The 18,948-nt window shown below is 42.1% G+C and overlaps 3 protein-coding genes across 3 annotated transcripts in view; 1 reads left to right on the top strand and 2 right to left on the bottom strand.

Moving 5' to 3' along the window:
• Positions 1 to 18,361, bottom strand: part of LOC309358854 (vomeronasal type-2 receptor 26-like) — a gene marked incomplete at both ends in the record, with an annotated part of 37,817 nt that extends 19,456 nt beyond the window's left edge. Inside the window, 6 exons of the mRNA XM_081892124.1 lie at positions 5,231 to 5,522; positions 6,756 to 6,922; positions 14,423 to 14,650; positions 15,039 to 15,311; positions 16,771 to 17,062; positions 18,282 to 18,361. Coding sequence (XP_081748250.1) covers positions 5,231 to 5,522; positions 6,756 to 6,922; positions 14,423 to 14,650; positions 15,039 to 15,311; positions 16,771 to 17,062; positions 18,282 to 18,361 — 1,332 coding nt within the window. The remainder of the gene's footprint in view (positions 1 to 5,230; positions 5,523 to 6,755; positions 6,923 to 14,422; positions 14,651 to 15,038; positions 15,312 to 16,770; positions 17,063 to 18,281) is intronic.
• Positions 1 to 18,948, top strand: part of LOC309358874 (vomeronasal type-2 receptor 26-like) — a gene marked incomplete at both ends in the record, with an annotated part of 208,931 nt that overhangs the window by 57,315 nt on the left and 132,668 nt on the right. The window lies entirely within an intron of this gene.
• Positions 629 to 4,533, bottom strand: LOC309358855 (vomeronasal type-2 receptor 26-like; the record flags this gene model as incomplete). Its single annotated transcript, XM_081892125.1, has 4 exons — positions 629 to 1,530; positions 2,462 to 2,588; positions 3,105 to 3,332; positions 3,730 to 4,533. The coding sequence occupies 4 exons, from the start codon at positions 4,531 to 4,533 to the stop codon at positions 629 to 631; spliced, it is 2,061 nt and encodes a 686-aa protein (XP_081748251.1).

Raw genomic sequence — 18,948 nt, 5'->3', positions numbered from 1 at the left:
AAGACCTACAAAAACAGTTTCAAAAGTGGGCAGCTTTCAACAAATTAAAACACAATATGACATCAAATCTTAAAAACTTCCCCTGAAGAGGGCTTCCCTTAACAAACTTTATTTGGGCAATTTGATTCCATTCATATGTTGTCACTGATGTTTTCTAGAAAGCATACTCTGTTTTTTACCAACATTAAACATCTGGATGAATGACAAGATATAAAATCTCTTATACCACACAAGTCACTTGTGAGGAAGACATAAGAACTACTTCACCATACAGCAAGAGTGAAACTGGTCTATCCCTCAGTTATACTGGTCTACAAATGTACAGTATGAGGTGATACTAATATTGTTTGCATTCACATTAAACAATAGAGCCCGAAAACATTTTTGTCACCCACACCCAAAAGCTGGAGTACTACTTGACCATTCCAAAAAATGTGCTACATGAACTTTTACTGAAGTCTTGTTGCATCTTTATAATTAAGTACAGCCACCCACCTTTTACAACTGTTTGCTATAATTTCTCCCATATGCATTCTCCACTAACCAGATCAATGGAAAATGCAAGATACAGGGAACATATACCGTCATATCCAATGGAATATGTGAAGAGATTAATCTGTATTTTAAATTAGTTTTTCTTCCTTATCATTTGTTCCCTGCTATTCAGCTCAGGCCTTAGCACAATAATGTAGCATTTGGGGGAAAAGATGCAACCCAGTAATCCAGCACTGGAGGCCAAGATGGAGAAGATCTCCACGGCCACCATGTATTTCCCTTTGGTGCTCAAGTAGGTTGGCACAAAGGACAACCACACACTGCAAAACACCAACATGCTGAAAGTGATAAATTTGGCTTCATTGAAACTGTCAGGGAGTTTCCTGGAAAAGAAAGCTACTATGAAGCTGGCGGTGGCCAGAGAGCCCATGTAGCCTAAGACGGAGTAAAACATGGAAGCTGAACCCTCGTTACATTCAAGTATGATTTCCCCAATCACTGAATGTGTGTCCTTATCTGGAAATGGTGGAGAAGTACTTAACCAAAGAGCACAAATGGCAGCTTGGATGAAGCAGCAGAAGAGGACAATCGAATTGGTCAGTCCTTTCCCCACCCACTTCCTTATGCTGGATCCTGGTTTGGTGGCCATAAATGCCACAACCACAGTGACCGTCTTTGCCAACACTGTGGAAATGGCCAAAGAGAAAACAAGGCCAAAAGCCATTTGTCGGAGAAGACAGATCACCCTTCCAGGCTGTCCAATGAAAAGCAAGGAGCACAGGAAGCAAAGGAGGAGGGAGATGAGAAGGATGTAGGTGAGGGTCCGGTTGTTGGCTTTGACTATGGGAGTATCCTTGTGCTTCAGGAAAATGCCAAGTACTAAAGTTGTGATGAGAGAGAGAGAAATAGCCAACACCACTAAGATGATCCCCAGATTTTCTTTGTAAGAGAGGAAGCTCACAATCCTGGGAACACATTGAGTTTGGTCCTTGTTGGGATATTGGTCCTCTGGACAATTGATGCAAGTGTCTCTGTCTGAAAAAGGGAAGAGGTGCTGAAGTATTTCAAAAGGCTGACCAACATCTCTCTAAACACAAACTGCTATTTAAGCACACCTTTACGCTAGGTAATGCCAGTCAAAGCAATCAGCCATAAGAAGCTTTGAGGATGTCTTTTTTGGTGTTCTTGCAGTTCATTGACACAATCCAGGAGAAGTGAATCTCATAGAAATTTTGTATAGAAAGTAGCCAATGGTACAAGTTATAGCTCACCTTAATTGCTCCCTCCACCTTTGCCTCAGGACCCACCAACTACTCCTAGAAGGTTACACAGAACAGGATGAGGCCCTGAGGATGCGAAAGGTTTCTCATCCTGGCTTTAGAGTTGGCTGGAGCCAGGAGAGGACTTTCTCACTGCTTGGGAAATTGCTGGCAACCGTGGGGCACTTTGCTCATTTTTCCATCTCAGATAGGCGTCTCATCATCCATCCATCCATCCATCCATGCATCTACATTTAGTTATTACATTTACTACATTTATATCCAAGGAACTACAAGTGGCATACTTTGTTCCCTCCACTTTATCCTCACAATGTCCCATGAGTTGTGCAGGCTGCAAGATTGTGATCGGTCTATTGTAGGGCTGCCATACGTCCAAGTTTTCCCTGACAGATCTCAGAATCAGTCTGCCAAAAGGCGTCCAGGCGGATTTTTGCTGAATAGGCAAAATGTCTGGGAAAACCTGAACATATGGCAAGTAGGAGGTTGTTGTTGGGTGTGTTTTTTTTAAATCCTTTAAAAATCCTAAAAAGTCCAATAACAACTCAACAAGATAATTGTTCCTGAAAATCCCTTTAGTTTTAGACTGCTCTGCATTCATTAGCATTCTCAAAACAAAAGTAATAAATAGCCTATTTATATATATATTAAATCCCATAAATTAGGTGATGGGAATTCCTGCCTCCCACCTTTCTGACTAGAGATCATTCCTTCTGGACACGGAGCACAATCATAGCAGCAAAACTTCTCTCCTTCCTTCTTTTTCCTACTGAAGCCAGGGTTGCAGTTGTCATTGCACACAGAAAGGGGCAGCGCCTGTGCAAAATCATATACATGAGGAACAATAGATTAGCCCTTTTCAGTCCTTCACCTCCATGTGATTAGACTCCATGTGATTAATCTCTAGGTTTGATCAGTCAAAGACTCAGCCTGAAATTGGATCATAGGAAAGACAATGCCATCTCCGGACCCCTAAAATATGAAGTTTTAGAAATAAGATAAAGATATCTTGGAGATAAAAGCAAGGTCCATCTTTTTTCCTTCCAGAAATTACTACATGATATTCTGTGACACTTTACAAAATCAAATATGTTCCCTTCCAATGCTTTGTAACTGGCTTATGTGACTACACATTTTCACAAATCAATTAAATGGCACAGGTGGCCAAAAGGACTCCTTGCTTTAATTTAAGGTTTGAGATCGATTTATGAGGTCAAGGGTCATAAAGCATAAGATATACAATAGGCCACCTTAAGAACTGACGGAATGGTGAGCTGTTCAGAAGGGAACATTCCCCTTTTATAAAGTCAAGAGTTTGAAGTTATAATTTACCTGATTAAAACTTGGATGCCACACAATTTGTTCATCATTGATGGTTAACTCTTTGCCTGGAGGAGCCTGAGGCTCCAGTCTTCCAACTTTCAATCTAGTCAGTGAGCCATTAGGGAAAGTGATCCAATTGGTAACATCAAAATCTTCAACCAGTTCTCCATGTTCATCAAAGTGCACCATATCTCCAGTGCTGCTGTTGAATACAAGGCTCTTCAGAAAGGGATGGACCTGGAATATTGAAATATTTACATGGAAGTAATGATATGAATAACTGTGCTTAAAGCAGTACATATGGTGATGCGGTATTTCAACTTGTCTATCATCATCATCATCATCATTAACATGAAATGAATTACATAAAGAACAGTTGTTGGAGGGGATACATTGTATGAAAATGTCTTGCAAAACAGATCGGTAGTTGGGTTCCTATTGTGGGTATTTGGCAAGCTAGCATGACAGTGATGTTGACTCTGAGTAAATGTGCACCAGGTCAGGCAGGCTAATTTCTGTGGCTCCTGTTCCCAGACATGGCTGGAGCTCATCGGGACTGGTGAGGTGAAAAGCCAGGAGATCAGTGGTAGATGGAGGCAAAGCAAAAAAGTTGCTCATATAGAGTTGTCATTACCTGCCATGGTTGCACATTCAGAAAGGCGAATCTCTCTCCTCTTGCCAATCTGCTGTGTTTGGAGGTGGATTTGTATATGGAGTTCAAAGCATGTGCCACAGCATAGACAGCTTTGTAGACATTGTAGCTGTGACCAGTCATGTGTTTTTCATACAAAACCCCAGGAAGGTTCTCCAGTTTCTCCTCCAAAGTGCAGGCTTCTTTCTGCTCAGCACCCACCTCCTGTCCATTAGATGCTTTCAGGGAGCAGGTGAAAGTCTGTTCCCAGACGTCCTGGATGAAAACATCCTCTTTATTCCAGAAGGGTCTTATCATCTGAATGAACTTCTGGAACCCTAATGGCTGACTGGAGTGGACTGTGAAGGATAGAGTACCATGGAACATCTGTATTTCCCAGTCTTTCTGGATAGACACTGAATCAAAATCCCAGTGAGATGTAGCAACCCACACTTTACACAGAGGTAGCCATCCCATTATTGGTCCTATAAATAACAATATTCTCAAAACCTGAAAGGATGGAGGTTCCCCATAAACCACAAATACATTAGCTTTTGTCTCAAACGCAATTGCATAACTTTTCCGATTCTGTAAAGCCAAGCGTATCATCTCATCCAGATAATTCCATTTTTCCAACCTTAGTATGAAGTCATAGCAGATGCCATGCTCCAAGAGTAGTGGTAAAATTGTCTGTAGAAACTGGTCCCCTTTGTCATTATCCACAGCACAAAGTACAATCCATGTCCATTTGAAATGTTGAAGTAATCGCACAATTCCTATGTGCTGTTTGGCTTCATTTGGTACCATCTGGTATAAAAATGGGAAGTGCATGTTTGCATCCTGTATCGCCAAAAAGGATCCATATGTGAGCTAAAATAGAATGTACGAGATGTTTTGTTTTGTTTCTGATGGATTATGAGTGAATGCAAAAATATAGGTTTCACAGGTACTTCAGAGACATAGCTTTCCCAATAAATGTCTGCATAGGTTTTAAAGAAGAAAATTTCAGGTAAGGGAAAACAGTGTGGAAGAATAGCCAGTAATCTGATTCATTATGGTAATTTCTTAATGTTTCTCCTAATGTTTTAAAAATATGTAGTCCAGCCCTACAGAGCAGCAGAGAAAAGTATTTCTCTTCTTCTATGTAACAGCCATTAAGGTATTTTAGAGTACTATATTAACCTCCTTAGTCTCTTCCTCTCTGGACTAAAGTTACACAGTTCTGTCAGCCATTCCTTACATTATGTGTTTTCAGTTGTGTATTAGGTCTAGTACAAACAAAAAAGAAAGAATCCATAAAAACTCAAATCCTTTACATCCTAGACACATTCATACCATTCCACTTCAGTTTACTGATACTCAACTGTTCTGGAAAATTGGCTCTCAGCACTGCTTGGTCATTCCCAATCCAAACTGCCCTCCTGAATAAAACTTTGCAGACGCCTTGTCAAGACTGTGTTGAAATCAAGTTAGTATTTCCCATACACCCATGCTCTCAACTTACCTGTGGAATCTTGTGGGTTGCTGAAATGGTGGCCATATTGGCAGAGATTTCAGAGATGCATCCTCCAATGAGAGCTATCAGGTTGTTCCACTTGTGACACTTGAAGTTGGGGACAAATCTATGCTGTGTGGAAAGCAGGTTGAGCGTGGCCTTGTAGGTCATCCTTGCAGTGTAGTAGCTGTTGAGGACGCGGAACCCTAGAGAGATGTTGGATAAGACTTTGGGATTCTCATTGATTTCTTTGACAGCAAATGCTAAGGCCAGGATGTGCTGGTAGTTCTTTGGCACGGAGCTGTAATAAAATTACAACACAATGGACTAATATGAGGAGGAGGAGGAGGAGGAGGAGGAGGAGGAGGAGGAGGAGGAGGAGGAGGAGGAGGAAGAAGAAGAAGAAGAAGAAGAAGAAGAAGAAGAAGAAGAAGAAGAAGAAGAAGAAGAAGAAGAAGAAATGCTCTCTGCATTTAATGGAGTTACTCTTTTTACCAATAAAAACTAGAAGTTGAAAGTCCATAGGTGTGGCCTTGCCAACACAGTGCCCATAGGTGCAGGGAAGCCATAGAGAACATCACCTGAGGCCACAAAACCTCTGATCCCTTCCTTGCTGGCTGCTTACTTCATCATGAGATGTTGTGAGATGTATGCCTCCCAGAAGGACATATAACTAAATAATGAAATGGGAAGAGCAAAGCTCTTTGCTTTGAATACTTTTCCAGGCTCTGAACTTCACCTGTGAGGTGGAACAGAAAATAGAGCACTATGAGGGCAGAAGTGGAGCAATCTGAGGGGAAGGCAAGGGGAGAAAGTGAGGAGAGACAGAAAAGAGCAGGGCTTGTGTTCCATAGAGAGGAATCAGAAGGTGGACATGGACATAAACTCACATCCCTCAAGGCTGAGAAGGAACAAAGTGTGGGCAGAACAGAAATAGGGAGGCAGTGACAAGGCATGACCCACCATGTGAAGATGCTGTAGAAGGCTTACTAAATCATGAAAACTAAATCATGAAAAGAAGCACAGAACTGTTTATTTTAGTGGGCCTCACAAAGGAAAACTTAGCAGTAGAAACAGTTAATAAGAGAAATGAATACAGTAAACCCACAATCTGTATTCAGCTTTACATGCCTGGCAAAAAAATAAAAATTTAATCCAAAGAGGGTGGGTGTCTGGGAAAAAAGACTTTGGAAATCCCATCTGCCATTGAACCTGATTTATATTGACTATATACAAAGCTGGCTTTTGGCATGATTCCCGGAATGTGACCCTCGTGTAAATTGGGGGCTTCCTGTCTCTGTCTCTCTCTCTAGCCATATCCACCCTTGCCCCGCATCTTGTCATGCTGAGTTTGAGTACTTCATACCTCTTCCATGAAACTAAAGAATGCTTCACCCCACCATTACAATGTTACTGGGTTTCCATGAAGAAGAACATCAAAATATGAATCACAGTACTGCTCAATGATGCGTTTTCAATCATTTCATTCTGATTATATTATACACGGATAGAAGGGGAATAAATAATGTCTTACATAGGTTCATCAATCAGTATCTGTGAAGGCTGTTCCATAAAAGACTGGATATTAGAGAAGTATATGACTTGCGAAACCATCTCTCCAATTACAAGGTCTCCTGGCTGGTAAAATTCGTGAGCAATAGGAAGAGGATCATCATAAATGCTGCAGTTAATAGAATGTGCCTTACATAGAGTGTGAAGCAGAAGTAACAGCAGAAACAGCACCAGCAGGATCCTGCTCAGAAATCTCCCCCTCCCAATGTAGATTCCCATGTTTCCGCTACAGCCTTATATGCGGATGTTATCAGTTTGGCTAAAGTACCCTTTGAATAGGGGGCTGTTAGGTAATCTATGCACCAGCGCTTTGGTCTTTGAGTTAAAAATGGTTCTTCATCTGTCAGTAGCCCCAGCCAGCAAATTTTCTTTTTCTTCACACATTATTCCCAGGGATGACTGGAGGTTGCGGGGATACAAATAATAACGTTATTATTACTTCTTTTTTAAAATCACCATCTGTAGCAGTGTATAGAATTTCACTGTTCCTTGGTTTGCAAAGAAAATAATTATACCCACGACAGTTACTCCAAATAACAAAAAGAACATTATGGTAAAGCAGCATTAGAGTTAAACAAAGTGCTAAACCGTGTGCTAAACCACGCCTAGTCAAGGAAGTTCACATTTCACAAAAAGAATTTTCCTTGAAATTGAAAACTGCATGGAATCATATCCACACATGTAAAAGAGGAATGATGATACAAAAGACTGGCAGAACCCTGGCTGCGCCTAGATATAGCTCTGAACAATAGGAAGCTGTTATACCTTTTTAAAGATGCTGTTGTTGTTTTTTAATCCAAGCAGAATGTGTATATCTACTATGTAAGAGGATGGAAGCCAGCAATTTTGACAATGATGGAGATGATTCCTCAGAGTGTTCTTCGTATTTGCAGTTGCATCATGCCTGACCAAATTGCCAACGCCTCTCCCCCCTGAATTGTACAACTATGATTGTCTTCCTTGAGAGATAATTAGCAGGCAGCATTGCTTAGTCCTGAGCAAGAGTTACGTTTTCCTAGAGATCATTCTTAGTTGGCAGAAAATGAAGGTCTGGGTTTAAACGTAGAGTCAAGTCCGAGAGTACGTGAGATTCAGTCCCATCCCATCCTGTCCCCCACCCTGCAGATGGGTTCATCCCCTTCATGACTTGACTTCCCAGTATTGTTTGCCCCCACATTGCTATCAATATCAAATTGACATTAGGGTTGCCATATTTCAAAATATATGTGAAGGGACTTGACAGGAAGTCAAATTTGAAGAAAAGATTTTGTAAAATAAAAGGGGGGGATATTTACTTTCATTATTATCATTATTATCATTTATTTTCCCTGTGGGTGTACATATGTGTCTTTTGTATGGAATGTTAGGGAGGGGGAAAAATGGTAAATAACAAATAACAAACTAAATATTGATGTATGTAATTTTTATTTCTCAATTATATTTCGTGGTAGTATGGTTTTAATGTGTTTTCTTTTGTAACATAAAATCATTCAATAAAATTTATATTTTTTTAAAAAATAGCCCACATATCACAGCTGGTCCATGATTGCGGGGGGGAGATACTGCCAAAGCAGGGTTAAGAAACAGGTACGTAACTTAGGGGTGCTCCCAAATCCATTACTGTCCATTACCTGAGGCCCAGGTGTCCTTGGTGGTGCAGAATGCACTCTGTCATCTTGTGCTGGTAGCCCAGCTATGCCCCTCTCTGGACAGGGAGAGCCTGACTTCTGTGGCCTGCACTCTGGTAACCTCCAGATTGGATAACTGCAATGTGTTATACATGGGGCTGCCTCTGAAAGCAGTTCAGAAACTTCAGCTGCTGCAGAATTCAACGACCAGGTTGCTCACCAGAACAAGATGGTTTGAACATATTATACCAATCCTGCCCTGACTGCACGGGCTGCCAGTTAGTTTCCAGGCCCAATTCAACATGCTGGTTTTTACCTACAAAGCCTTAAATGCATTAGGACCCCAAAAGCTTAAGGTGGCCCTTGTGATCTGAGGCCCTTCTCTACATCTCCTGTCCCCAAGAGGTTCAGAGGATAAGACGACAAGACTGGGCCTTTGCTGTGGTGGCTCCCCTACTGTGGACTACTCTGCCCAGAGAGGCTTGCCTGGGACCATCATTACATGTCTATATTTTGTTTAACATTTTTTTACTGAAGGCAGAAATTTTGCATGCATTCTATGATGTAAGAGTTAGAGAAAGAAAATCAGCCTCTAAGTGTGATCCAGCCCTGGAGTTGAGTGATATTTCATTTTAGTGGGCAGACATGTTTGCTCAGCTTTGTCAGTCAAAAACAAATCCCTAGAAAGAGGTTGGTTTATTCAGGTGAAACCTTGTGATAATCTGGATTGCCTTACATCTCCGTCAACCTGCATTCATCGTAGTGAACAAGAACAGATAAGATAAGATAAGATAAGATAAGATAAGATAAGATAAGATAGATAAGATAAGATAAGATAAGATAAATTTATTGTCATTGTCCGTATATACCAATAAATTTATCTTATCTTATCTTATCTGTTCTTGTCAGTTCTTGTTCTTTGTCAGTCAAAAAAAAAATCCCTAGAAAGAGGTTGGTTTATTCAGGTGAAACCTTGTTATAATCTGGATTGCCTTACATCTCCGTCAACCTGCATTCATTGTAGTGAACAAGAACAGGGCCTAATTTCCCAATATGAGAACATAAATACATTTACCTACAGTAACTGAAGATGGGGAGAGGGCATTTAAAACAGACAGAATCCTTACCCTCATTTTTAAAAATAAAAAAGGAAAAGCACCTCTTTGAATATTTCCAATAATCTGACCCATTCAACCACTCAGTGTCTCAAAACCTCTGAGCTGGGAAGAGATTATCATAATTTGCATGGCACAGTCAATCCAGTTAATTTTGTTTTTGCTCCTCAGCTTGCTCAAAATTGGAGGAATAGGGTGGCACTGTGGTCCAAACCACAGAGCCTAGGTCTTGCTGATCAGAAGCTCGGTGGTTCGAATCTCCGCGACGGGGTGAGCTCCCATTGTTCGGTCCCAACTCCTGCCAACCTAGCAGTTCGAAAGTACGTTAAAGTGCAAGTAGAAAGAAAGGTACCACTCCAGCAGGAAGCGTTCCGTGCGCTGCTCTGGTTTTCTAAGAGGGGTTTAGTCGTGCTGGCCACATGACCAGGAAGGTGTACGCCGGCTCCCTCGGCCAGTAAAGCGAGATGAGCACTGCAACCCCAGAGACGTCCACGACTGGACCTAATTATCAGGGGTGCCTTTACCTTTTCCTATGATGCTCCTATAGGATCAGGAAGTGTTGAGAATCAGTTCACATAACAAATGTTTTAGTTTTATACAATAAAATGGTTTGTTGAAATAAATCTTCAAAAATAAGTCATGCCTCATTCTTTATGTGAGGACAAGCCCAATATGAGATGGGGTCAACTGAATTTAAGGAGGAAATGCATCAAGCACTCATACCACAATTCCGATGACATTTCTATTACCGTCACATCCGATGAAATATGTGTAAGAATCAAATAAAGAGATTAATCTGTTTTTTTAATTTATTTTTTCTTCCTTATCATTTGTTCCCTGCTGTTCAGCTCAGGCCTTAGCACAATAATGTAGCATTTGGGGGAAAAGATGCAACCCAGTAATCCAGCACTGGAGGCCAAGATGGAGAAGATCTCCACGGCCACCATGTATTTCCCTTTGGTGCTCAAGTAGGTTGGCACAAAGGACAACCAAACACTGCAAAACACCAACATGCTGAAAGTGATAAATTTGGCTTCATTGAAACTATCAGGGAGTTTCCTGGAAAAGAAAGCTACTATGAAGCTGGCGGTGGCCAGGGAGCCCATGTAGCCTAAGACGGAGTAAAACATGGAAGCTGAACCCTCGTTACATTCAAGTATGATTTCCCCAATCACTGAGTGCGTGTCCTTATCTGGAAATGGTGGAGAAGTACTTAACCAAAGAGCACAAATGGCAGCTTGGATGAAGCAGCAGAAGAGGACAATCGAATTGGTCAGTCCTTTCCCCACCCACTTCCTTATGCTGGATCCTGGTTTGGTGGCCATAAATGCCACAACCACAGTGACCGTCTTTGCCAACACTGTGGAAATGGCCAAAGAGAAGACAAGGCCAAAAGCCATTTGTCGGAGAAGACAGATCACTCTTCCAGGCTGTCCAATGAAAAGCAAGGAGCACAGGAAGCAAAGGAGGAGGGAGATGAGAAGGATGTAGGTGAGGGTCCGGTTGTTGGCTTTGACTATGGGAGTATCCTTGTGCTTCAGGAAAATGCCAAGTACTAAAGTTGTGATGAGAGAGAGAGAAATAGCCAACACCACTAAGATGATCCCCAGATTTTCTTTGTAAGAGAGGAAGCTCACAATCCTGGGAACACATTGAGTTTGGTCCTTGTTGGGATATTGGTCCTCGGGACAATTGACGCAAGCGTCTATGTCTGAAAAAGGGAAGAGGTATTTCAAAAGGCTGAACAACATCTATCTAAACACAAACACCTATTTAAGCATGCCTTTACGCTAGGTAATGCCAGTCAAAGCAATCAGCCATAAGAAGGTTTGAGGATGTCTTTTTTGGTGTTCTTGCAGTTCATTGACAAAATCCAGGAGAAGTGAATCTCATGGAAAGTTTGTATAGAAAGTAGCCCACGGTACAAGTTAAAACTCACCTTAGTTGCTCCCTCCACTTTTGCCTCAGGACCCACCAACTACTCCTAGAAGGTTACACAGAACAGGATGAGGCCCTGAGGATGAAAAAGGTTTCTCATCCTGGCTTTAGAGTTGGCTGGAGCCAGGAGAGGACTTTCTCACTGCTTGGGAAATTGCTGGCAACCGAGGGGCACTTTGCTCATTTTTCCATCTCAGATAGGCGTCTAATCATCCATCCATCCATCCATCCATGCATCTACATTTAGTTATTATATTTACTATATTTATATCCAAGGAACTACAAGTGGCATACTTCATTCCCTCCACTTTATCCTCACAATGTCCCATGAGTTGGGTAGGCAGCAAAATTGTGATCGGTCTATTGTAGGGCTGCCATACGTCCAAGTTTTCCCTGACAGATCTCAGAATCAGTCTGCCAAAAGGCGTCCAGGCGGATTTTTGCTGAATAGGCAAAATGTCTGGGAAAACCTGAACATATGACAAGTAGGAGGTTGTTGTTGGGTGTGTGGTTTTTAATCCTTTAAAAATCCTAAAAAGTCCAATAACAACTCAACAACAAGATAATTGTTCCTGAAAATCCCTTTAGTTTTAGACTGCTCTGCATTCATTAGCATTCTCCAAACATAGGTAATAAATAGCCTATTTATATATATATTAAATCCCATAAATTAGGTCATGGGAATTGCTGCCTCCCACCTTTCTGACTAGACATCATTCCTTCTGGACACAGAGCACAATCATAGCAGCAAAACTTCTCTCCTTCCTTCTTTTTTCTACTGAAGCCAGGGTTGCAGTTGTCATTGCACACAGAAAGGGGCAGCGCCTGTGCAAAATCATATAGATGAGCAACAAGAGATTAGCCCTTTTCAGTCCTTCACCTCCATGTGATTAGACTCATATGAGGGGCAGAGACTGAGGATGAAACAGTTGGCTCAGCTCCTCTGTCGCCCCTTTGTTACCAATTCCCAACTTAATCTCTAGGTTTGATCAGTCAAAGACTCAGCCTGAAATTGGATCATAGGAAAGACAATGCCATCTCCGGACCCCTAAAATATGAAGTTTTAGAAATAAGATAAAGATATCTTGAAGATAAAAGCAAGGTCCCCTAGCCCAGCTTGTCCGGATTTGGGGGCTGGGCTGCCATCAGTATGCTGATGACACCTGTAATGGTTCTAGGGGTTGCTCATGTGTAAATCGACACCACACCTGCCTGGGTTACCTGGGTGAACCCTTTCTGTCCGGACAGCCACTCACCCGTGGCTGTCTCAATCGCTGGCAGAATCCGTCAGTGGGCGTTTCTTGAACTTCTTCCAGCAAAGAAGCTCTTTGACGCCTAGTCGCCGCCTACTCTCCCTGCACGGAAGCCTTCTGCACAGGGAGGGTGTGGGCAGCGGAGGACCCGTGCTCTCCCCACTGGTCTCCGGCAAGGAGTCATAGAGTCACCTTGCCGATTCCCCCATCTGCCCCCCTTCTCCACTGGTGCTACTCTGAATTCCTTCCACAGAAGATGGGCTGCTTCTCTCCCTCCCGGGATGCTCTCCAGAACCCCTCTAGAGCCCTCCCTCTCCCTCTGGCTCCGATGGCAATTCCCTGACAACACCCAACTCTATCTGTTGATGGATGGCCATCCTGACTCGGCCCCAGACACACTGATCAGATCGTTTGGAAGCTGTGACTGGATGGTTACGTGGAAGCCGGTTGAAGTTAAATCCTTCAAAGACAGAGGTCCTTTGGCTGGGAAGGGACGATATAGGATTGGGGCGGCAACTCCCATATCTTGCGGAGGTGCAATTACTGCCAGCACCGTCAGTTAAGAGTTTTCGTGTAATTTTTACACCTCCCTTTCCATGGAGGCGCAGATTGCAGCTATAACAAAGGCAGCTTTTTTTCTCTCTGCCAAGCTAAGCAGTTGGCTTCTTACCTCTCTCGCTCTGACCTAGCCACTGTGATCCATGCGACGGTCACCTCCAGACTGGATTATTGTAACTCGCTCTATGTGGGGCTGCCCTTGAGACTGACCCAGAAACTCTAGCGGGTGCAGAATGCCGTGGCGAGACTCCTTATGGGGTCCTCGCTGCGAGATCACATTCACCCGGTCCTATACCAGTTGCACTGGCTCCCGGTGGGGTACAGGAGCCAGGGGCTCCCGGTGGGGTACAGGGGCTGGTTTTAACCTTTAAAGCCCTATACGGCTTAGTACCCTTGTACCTACAGGACCGCCTCTTCTGGTATGTCCCACAGAGGGACTTATGGTCTTCAAATAAAAACATCCTGAGGTCCCAGGCCACAGAGAGGTTAGGCTGGCCTCAACCAGAGCCAGGGCTTTTTCGGCTGCTGCTCCAATCTGGTGGAACACTCTGTCACAAGAGACTAGGGCCCTGCGGGACCTGACATCTTTCCGCAGGGCCTGCAAGACAGAGCTGTTCCACCAGGCCCTCCTTTGGCAATCTTGGCAGAATTGTAACCTAATGGTTGCCTTCAATTTGAGTTGAATTAATTTTAATGAAATAATGTTAGAATGTTGTATTATTTTATTGTTGTTAGCTGCCCTGAGCCCAGCCTCGGCTGGGGAGGGCGGGATATAAATAAAATTTCTTATTATTATTATTATTATTATTATTATTATTATTATTATTATGGTCCATCTTTTTTCCTTCCAGAAATCACTACGTGATATTGTGTGACATTTTAGCAAAATAAAATATTTTACTTTCCAATGCTTTGTAACTGCCTTATGTGACAACACATTTTCACAAATCAGTTAAATGGCACAGATGGCCAAAAGGACTCCTTGCTTTAATTTAAGGTTTGAGATCAATGTATGAGGACAAGGGTCATAAAGCATAAGATCTACAATAAGGCCCCTCAAGAACTGACGGAATGGTGAGCTGCCCAGAAGGGAACATTCCCCTTTTATAAAGTCAAGAGTTTGAAGTTATAATTTACTTGATTAAAACTTGGATGCCACACAATTTGCTCATCATTGATGGTTAACTCTTTGCCTGCTGGAGCCTGAGGCTCCAGTCGTCCAACTTTCAATCTAGTCAGTGAGCCATTGGGGAAAGTGATCCAATTGGTAACATCAAAACCTTCAACCAGTTCTCCATGTTCATCGAAGTGCACCATATCTCCAGTGCTGCTGTTGAATACAAGGCTCTTCAGAAAGGGATGGACCTGGAATATTGAAATATTTACATGGAATTAATGATATGAATAACTGTGCTTAAAGCAGTATATATGGCGATGCAGTATTTCCACTTGTCTATTATCATCATTAACATGAAATTAATTACATAAAGAACGGTCCTTACAGGAGAGACATTGATTGAAAATGTCTAGCAAACAAGATCGGTAGTTGGGTTCCTATTGCAGATATTTGGCAAGCTAGCATGACAGTGATGTTGACTCTGAGTAAATGTGCACCAGGTCAGGCAGGCTAATTTCTGTGGCTCCTGTTCCCAGACACGGCTGGAGCTCATTGGGACTGGTGAAGTGAAAAGCCAGGAGATCAGTGGTAGATGGAGGCAAAGCAAAGAAGTTGCTCATATAGAGTTGTCATTACCTGCCATGGTTGCACATTCAGAAAGGCAAATCTCTCTCCTCTTGCCAATCTGCTGTGTTTAGAGCTGGATTTGTATATGGAGTTCAAAGCATGTGCCACAGCATAGACAGCATTATAGACATTGTAGCTGTGACCAGTCATGTGTTTTTCATACAAAATCCCAGGAAGGTTCTCCAGTTTCTCCTCCAAAGTGCAGGGTTCTTTCTGCTCAGCCTCCACCTCCTGTCCATTAGATGCTTTCAGGGAGCAGGTGAAAGTCTGTTCCCAGACGTCCTGTATGAAAACATCCTCTTTGTTCCAGAAGGGTCTTATCGTCTGAATGAACTTCTTGAACCCTAATGGCTGACTTGCGTGGACTGTGAAGGATAGAGTACCATGGAACATCTGTATTTCCCAGGTTTTCTGAATAGAAACTGATGCAAAATCCCAGTGAGATGTAGCAACCCACACTTTACCCAGTGGTGGCCATCCCAATAATGGTACTACAAACGACAATACTCTCAAAAACAGAAAGGATGGAGGTTCCCCATAAACCACAAATACATTAGCTTTTGTCTCAAAAACAATTGCATAACCTTCCTGGCGCATTATAAACAAGCGTATCATCTCATCTAGATAATTCCATTTTTCTAATCTTACTATGAAATCATAGCAGATGCCATGCTCAAAGAGTAGTGGTAAAATTGTCTGTAGAAACTGGTCCCCTTTGTCATCATCCACAGCACAAAGTACAATCCATGTCCATCTGAAATGCTGAAGTAATCGCACAATTCCTATTTGCTGTTTGGCTTCATTTGGGACCATCTGGTATAAAAATGGGTATAGCAGGTTTGCATCCTGTATCGCCAAAAAGGATCCACATGTGAGCTAAAATAAAATGTATGAGGTGTTTTCTTTTGTTTCTGATGGATTATGAGAGAATGTAAAACTACAGGTTTAACAGGTACTTCAGAGGTGTAGCTTAGGCAATAAATGGTTCTTTTTTACGAAAACTTTAAGTAAGGAAAAACAGGGTGGAACAATACCCAGTAATCTGCTTCATTATTGAATTTTTTTTATTGTTTCTCCTAATGTTTTAAAAATATGTAGTCCAGCCCTATAGAGCAGCAGAGAACAAGTATTTCCCTTCTTCTATGTAACAGCCATTAAGGTATTTTAGAGCAGTGTTTCCCAACCTTGGGCCTCCAGCTGTTTTTGGACTACAACTCCCATCATCCCTAGCTAGCAAGACCAGTGGTCAGGGATGATGGGAATTGTAGTTCAAAAACAGCTGGAGGCCCAAGGTTGGGAAACACTGTTTTAGAGTACTATATTAACCTCCTTAGTCTCTTCCTCTCTGGACACAGTTCTGTCAGCCATTGATTACATTATGTGTTTTCATTTGTGTATTAGGTCTAGTAAAAAATGGGGGGAAAGAAACCATAAAAACTCAAATCCTTTATGTCCTAGACACATTCATACCATTCCACTTCAATTTATGGATACGAGAGTTTTCTGGACAATTGGCTCTCAGCACTGCTTGGTGAATCCCAATCTAACCTGTCCTCCTGAATAAAACTTTGCAGGAACCTTGTCAAGACTGTGTTGAAATAATAATAATAATAATAATAATAATAATAATAATAATAATAATAAATTTATTTATATCCCGTCCTCCCCAGCCGAAGCTGGGCTCAGGGCAGCTAACAACAATCAAGATAGTATTTCCCATACACCCGTGCTCCCAATTTACCTGTGGAATCTTGTGGGTTGCTGAAATGGTGGCCATATTGGCAGAGATTTCAGAGATGCATCCTCCAATGAGAGCTATCAGATTGTTCCACTTGTGACACTTGAAGTTGGGGACAAATCTATGCTGTGTGGAAAGCAGGTTGAGTGTGGCCTTGTAGGTCATCCTTGCAGTGTAGTAGCTGTTGAGGACACGGAACCCTAGAGAGATGTTGGATAAGACTTTGGGATTCTCATTGATTTCTTTGACAGCAAATGCTAAGGCCAGGATGTGCTGGTAGTTCTTTGGCACGGAGCTGTAATAAAATTACAACACAATGGACTAATATGAGGAGGAGGAGGAGGAGGAGGAGGAGGAGGAGGAGGAGGAGGAGGAAGAAGAAGAAGAAGAAGAAGAAGAAGAAGAAGAAGAAGAAGAAGAAGAAGAAGAAGAAGAATTGTTCCCTGCATTTAAGGAGTTACACTTTGTACCAATAAAAACAAGCAGTTGAAAGTCCATAGGTGTGGCCTTGCCAACACAATGCCCATAGGTGCAGGAAAGCCATAGGGAACATCACCTGAGGCCACAGAACCTCTGATCCCTTCCTTGCTGGCTGCTTACTTCATCATGAGATGTTGTGAGATGTATGCCTCCCAGAAGGACATATAACTAAATAATGAAATGGGAAGAGCAAAGCTCCTTGCTCTGAATACTTTTCCAGGCTCTGAACTTCACCTGAGCGGTGGAACAGAAAATAGAGCACTATGAGGGCAGAAGTGGAGCAATCTGAGGGGAAAGCAAGGGGAGAAAGTGAGGAGAGACAGAAGTGAGCAGGAATTTTTTTCCACAGAGAAAGAGTCAGAAGATCCAGATGTAAATGCATTCACATTCCTCAAGGTTGAGAAGGAACGAGGTATGGACAGAACAGAAATAGTGGGACAGTGACAAGGCATGATCCACCATGTGAAAATGCTGTAGCAGGCTTACTAAATAATAAAAGGAAGCAGAGAACTGTTTATTTTAGTGGGCTTTGCAAAGGAAAACTTAGTAGCAGTACAAACATTTAATAAGCGAAATGAATACAGTAAAACCGCAATCCGTATACAGCTTTACATGCCTGCCCCCCCCAAAAAAAAACACACCCAAAAACCTGAATCCAAAGGGGATGAGTGTCTGGGAAAAAAGACTTTGGGAATCCCATCTGCCATTGAACCTGATTTATTTTGACTATACACAACATTGGCTTTTGGCGTGATTCCAGGATTGTGACCCTTGTGTAAATTGGAGGTTTACTGTCTCTGTCTCTCTCTCTAGCCATATCCACCCTTGCCCCTCATCTTGTCATGCTGAGTTTGAGTACTTCATACCTCTTCCATGAAACTAAAGAATGCTTCACCCCACCATTACAATGTTACTGGGTTTCCATGAAAATGTACATCAAAATATAAATCACAATATTGCTTAATGATGCATTTTCAGTCATTCCGGTCTGACTATATTATACACAGAAAGAAGGGGAATACATAATGTCTTACACAGGTTCATCAATCAGTATCTGTGAAGGCTGTTCCCTGAAGGACTGGATATTAAAGAAGTATATGACTTGCGAAACCATCTCACCAATTACAAGGTCTCCTGGCTGGTAAAATTTGTGAGCAATAGGAAGAGGATCATCATAAATGCTGCAGTTAATAGAATGTGCCTTACATATGGTGTGAAACAGAAGTAACAGCAGAAACAGCACCAGCAGGATCCTGCTCAGAAATCTTCCCCTCCCAGTGTAGATTCCCATGTTTCCACTACAGCCTTTGAATAGTGGGCTGTCAGGTAATCTATGCACTAGTGCTTTGGTCTTCAAGTAAGCCAATATATTTTCTTTTTCGTCACATATTATCCCCATGGATGACTGAAGGTTGAGGGAATACAAATAAGAAGAAGTTAGTTATTACTTCTTTTAAAAAATCACCATCTGTAGCAGTTAAGTTATAGAATTTCACCGTTCCTTGGTTTGCAAAGAAAATAATTGTACCCACGACAGTTACTCCAAAGAACAGAAAGTACAGTATGGTAAAGCAGCATTTCAGTTAAACAAAGTGCTAAACCATGTACTAGACCATGCCTAGTCAAGGAAGTTCACATTTCACAAAAAGAATGTTCCTTGAATTGATGACTGCATGGAATCATATCCAAACATGTAAAAGA

The sequence above is a fragment of the Podarcis melisellensis genome (genome assembly GCF_964234715.1).
Source record: "Podarcis melisellensis genome assembly, chromosome: 16".
Classification (NCBI taxonomy): domain Eukaryota; kingdom Metazoa; phylum Chordata; class Lepidosauria; order Squamata; family Lacertidae; genus Podarcis; species Podarcis melisellensis.
Note: the sequence above shows the minus strand (reverse complement) of the source record. Positions and strands in the feature narration are given on the sequence as shown.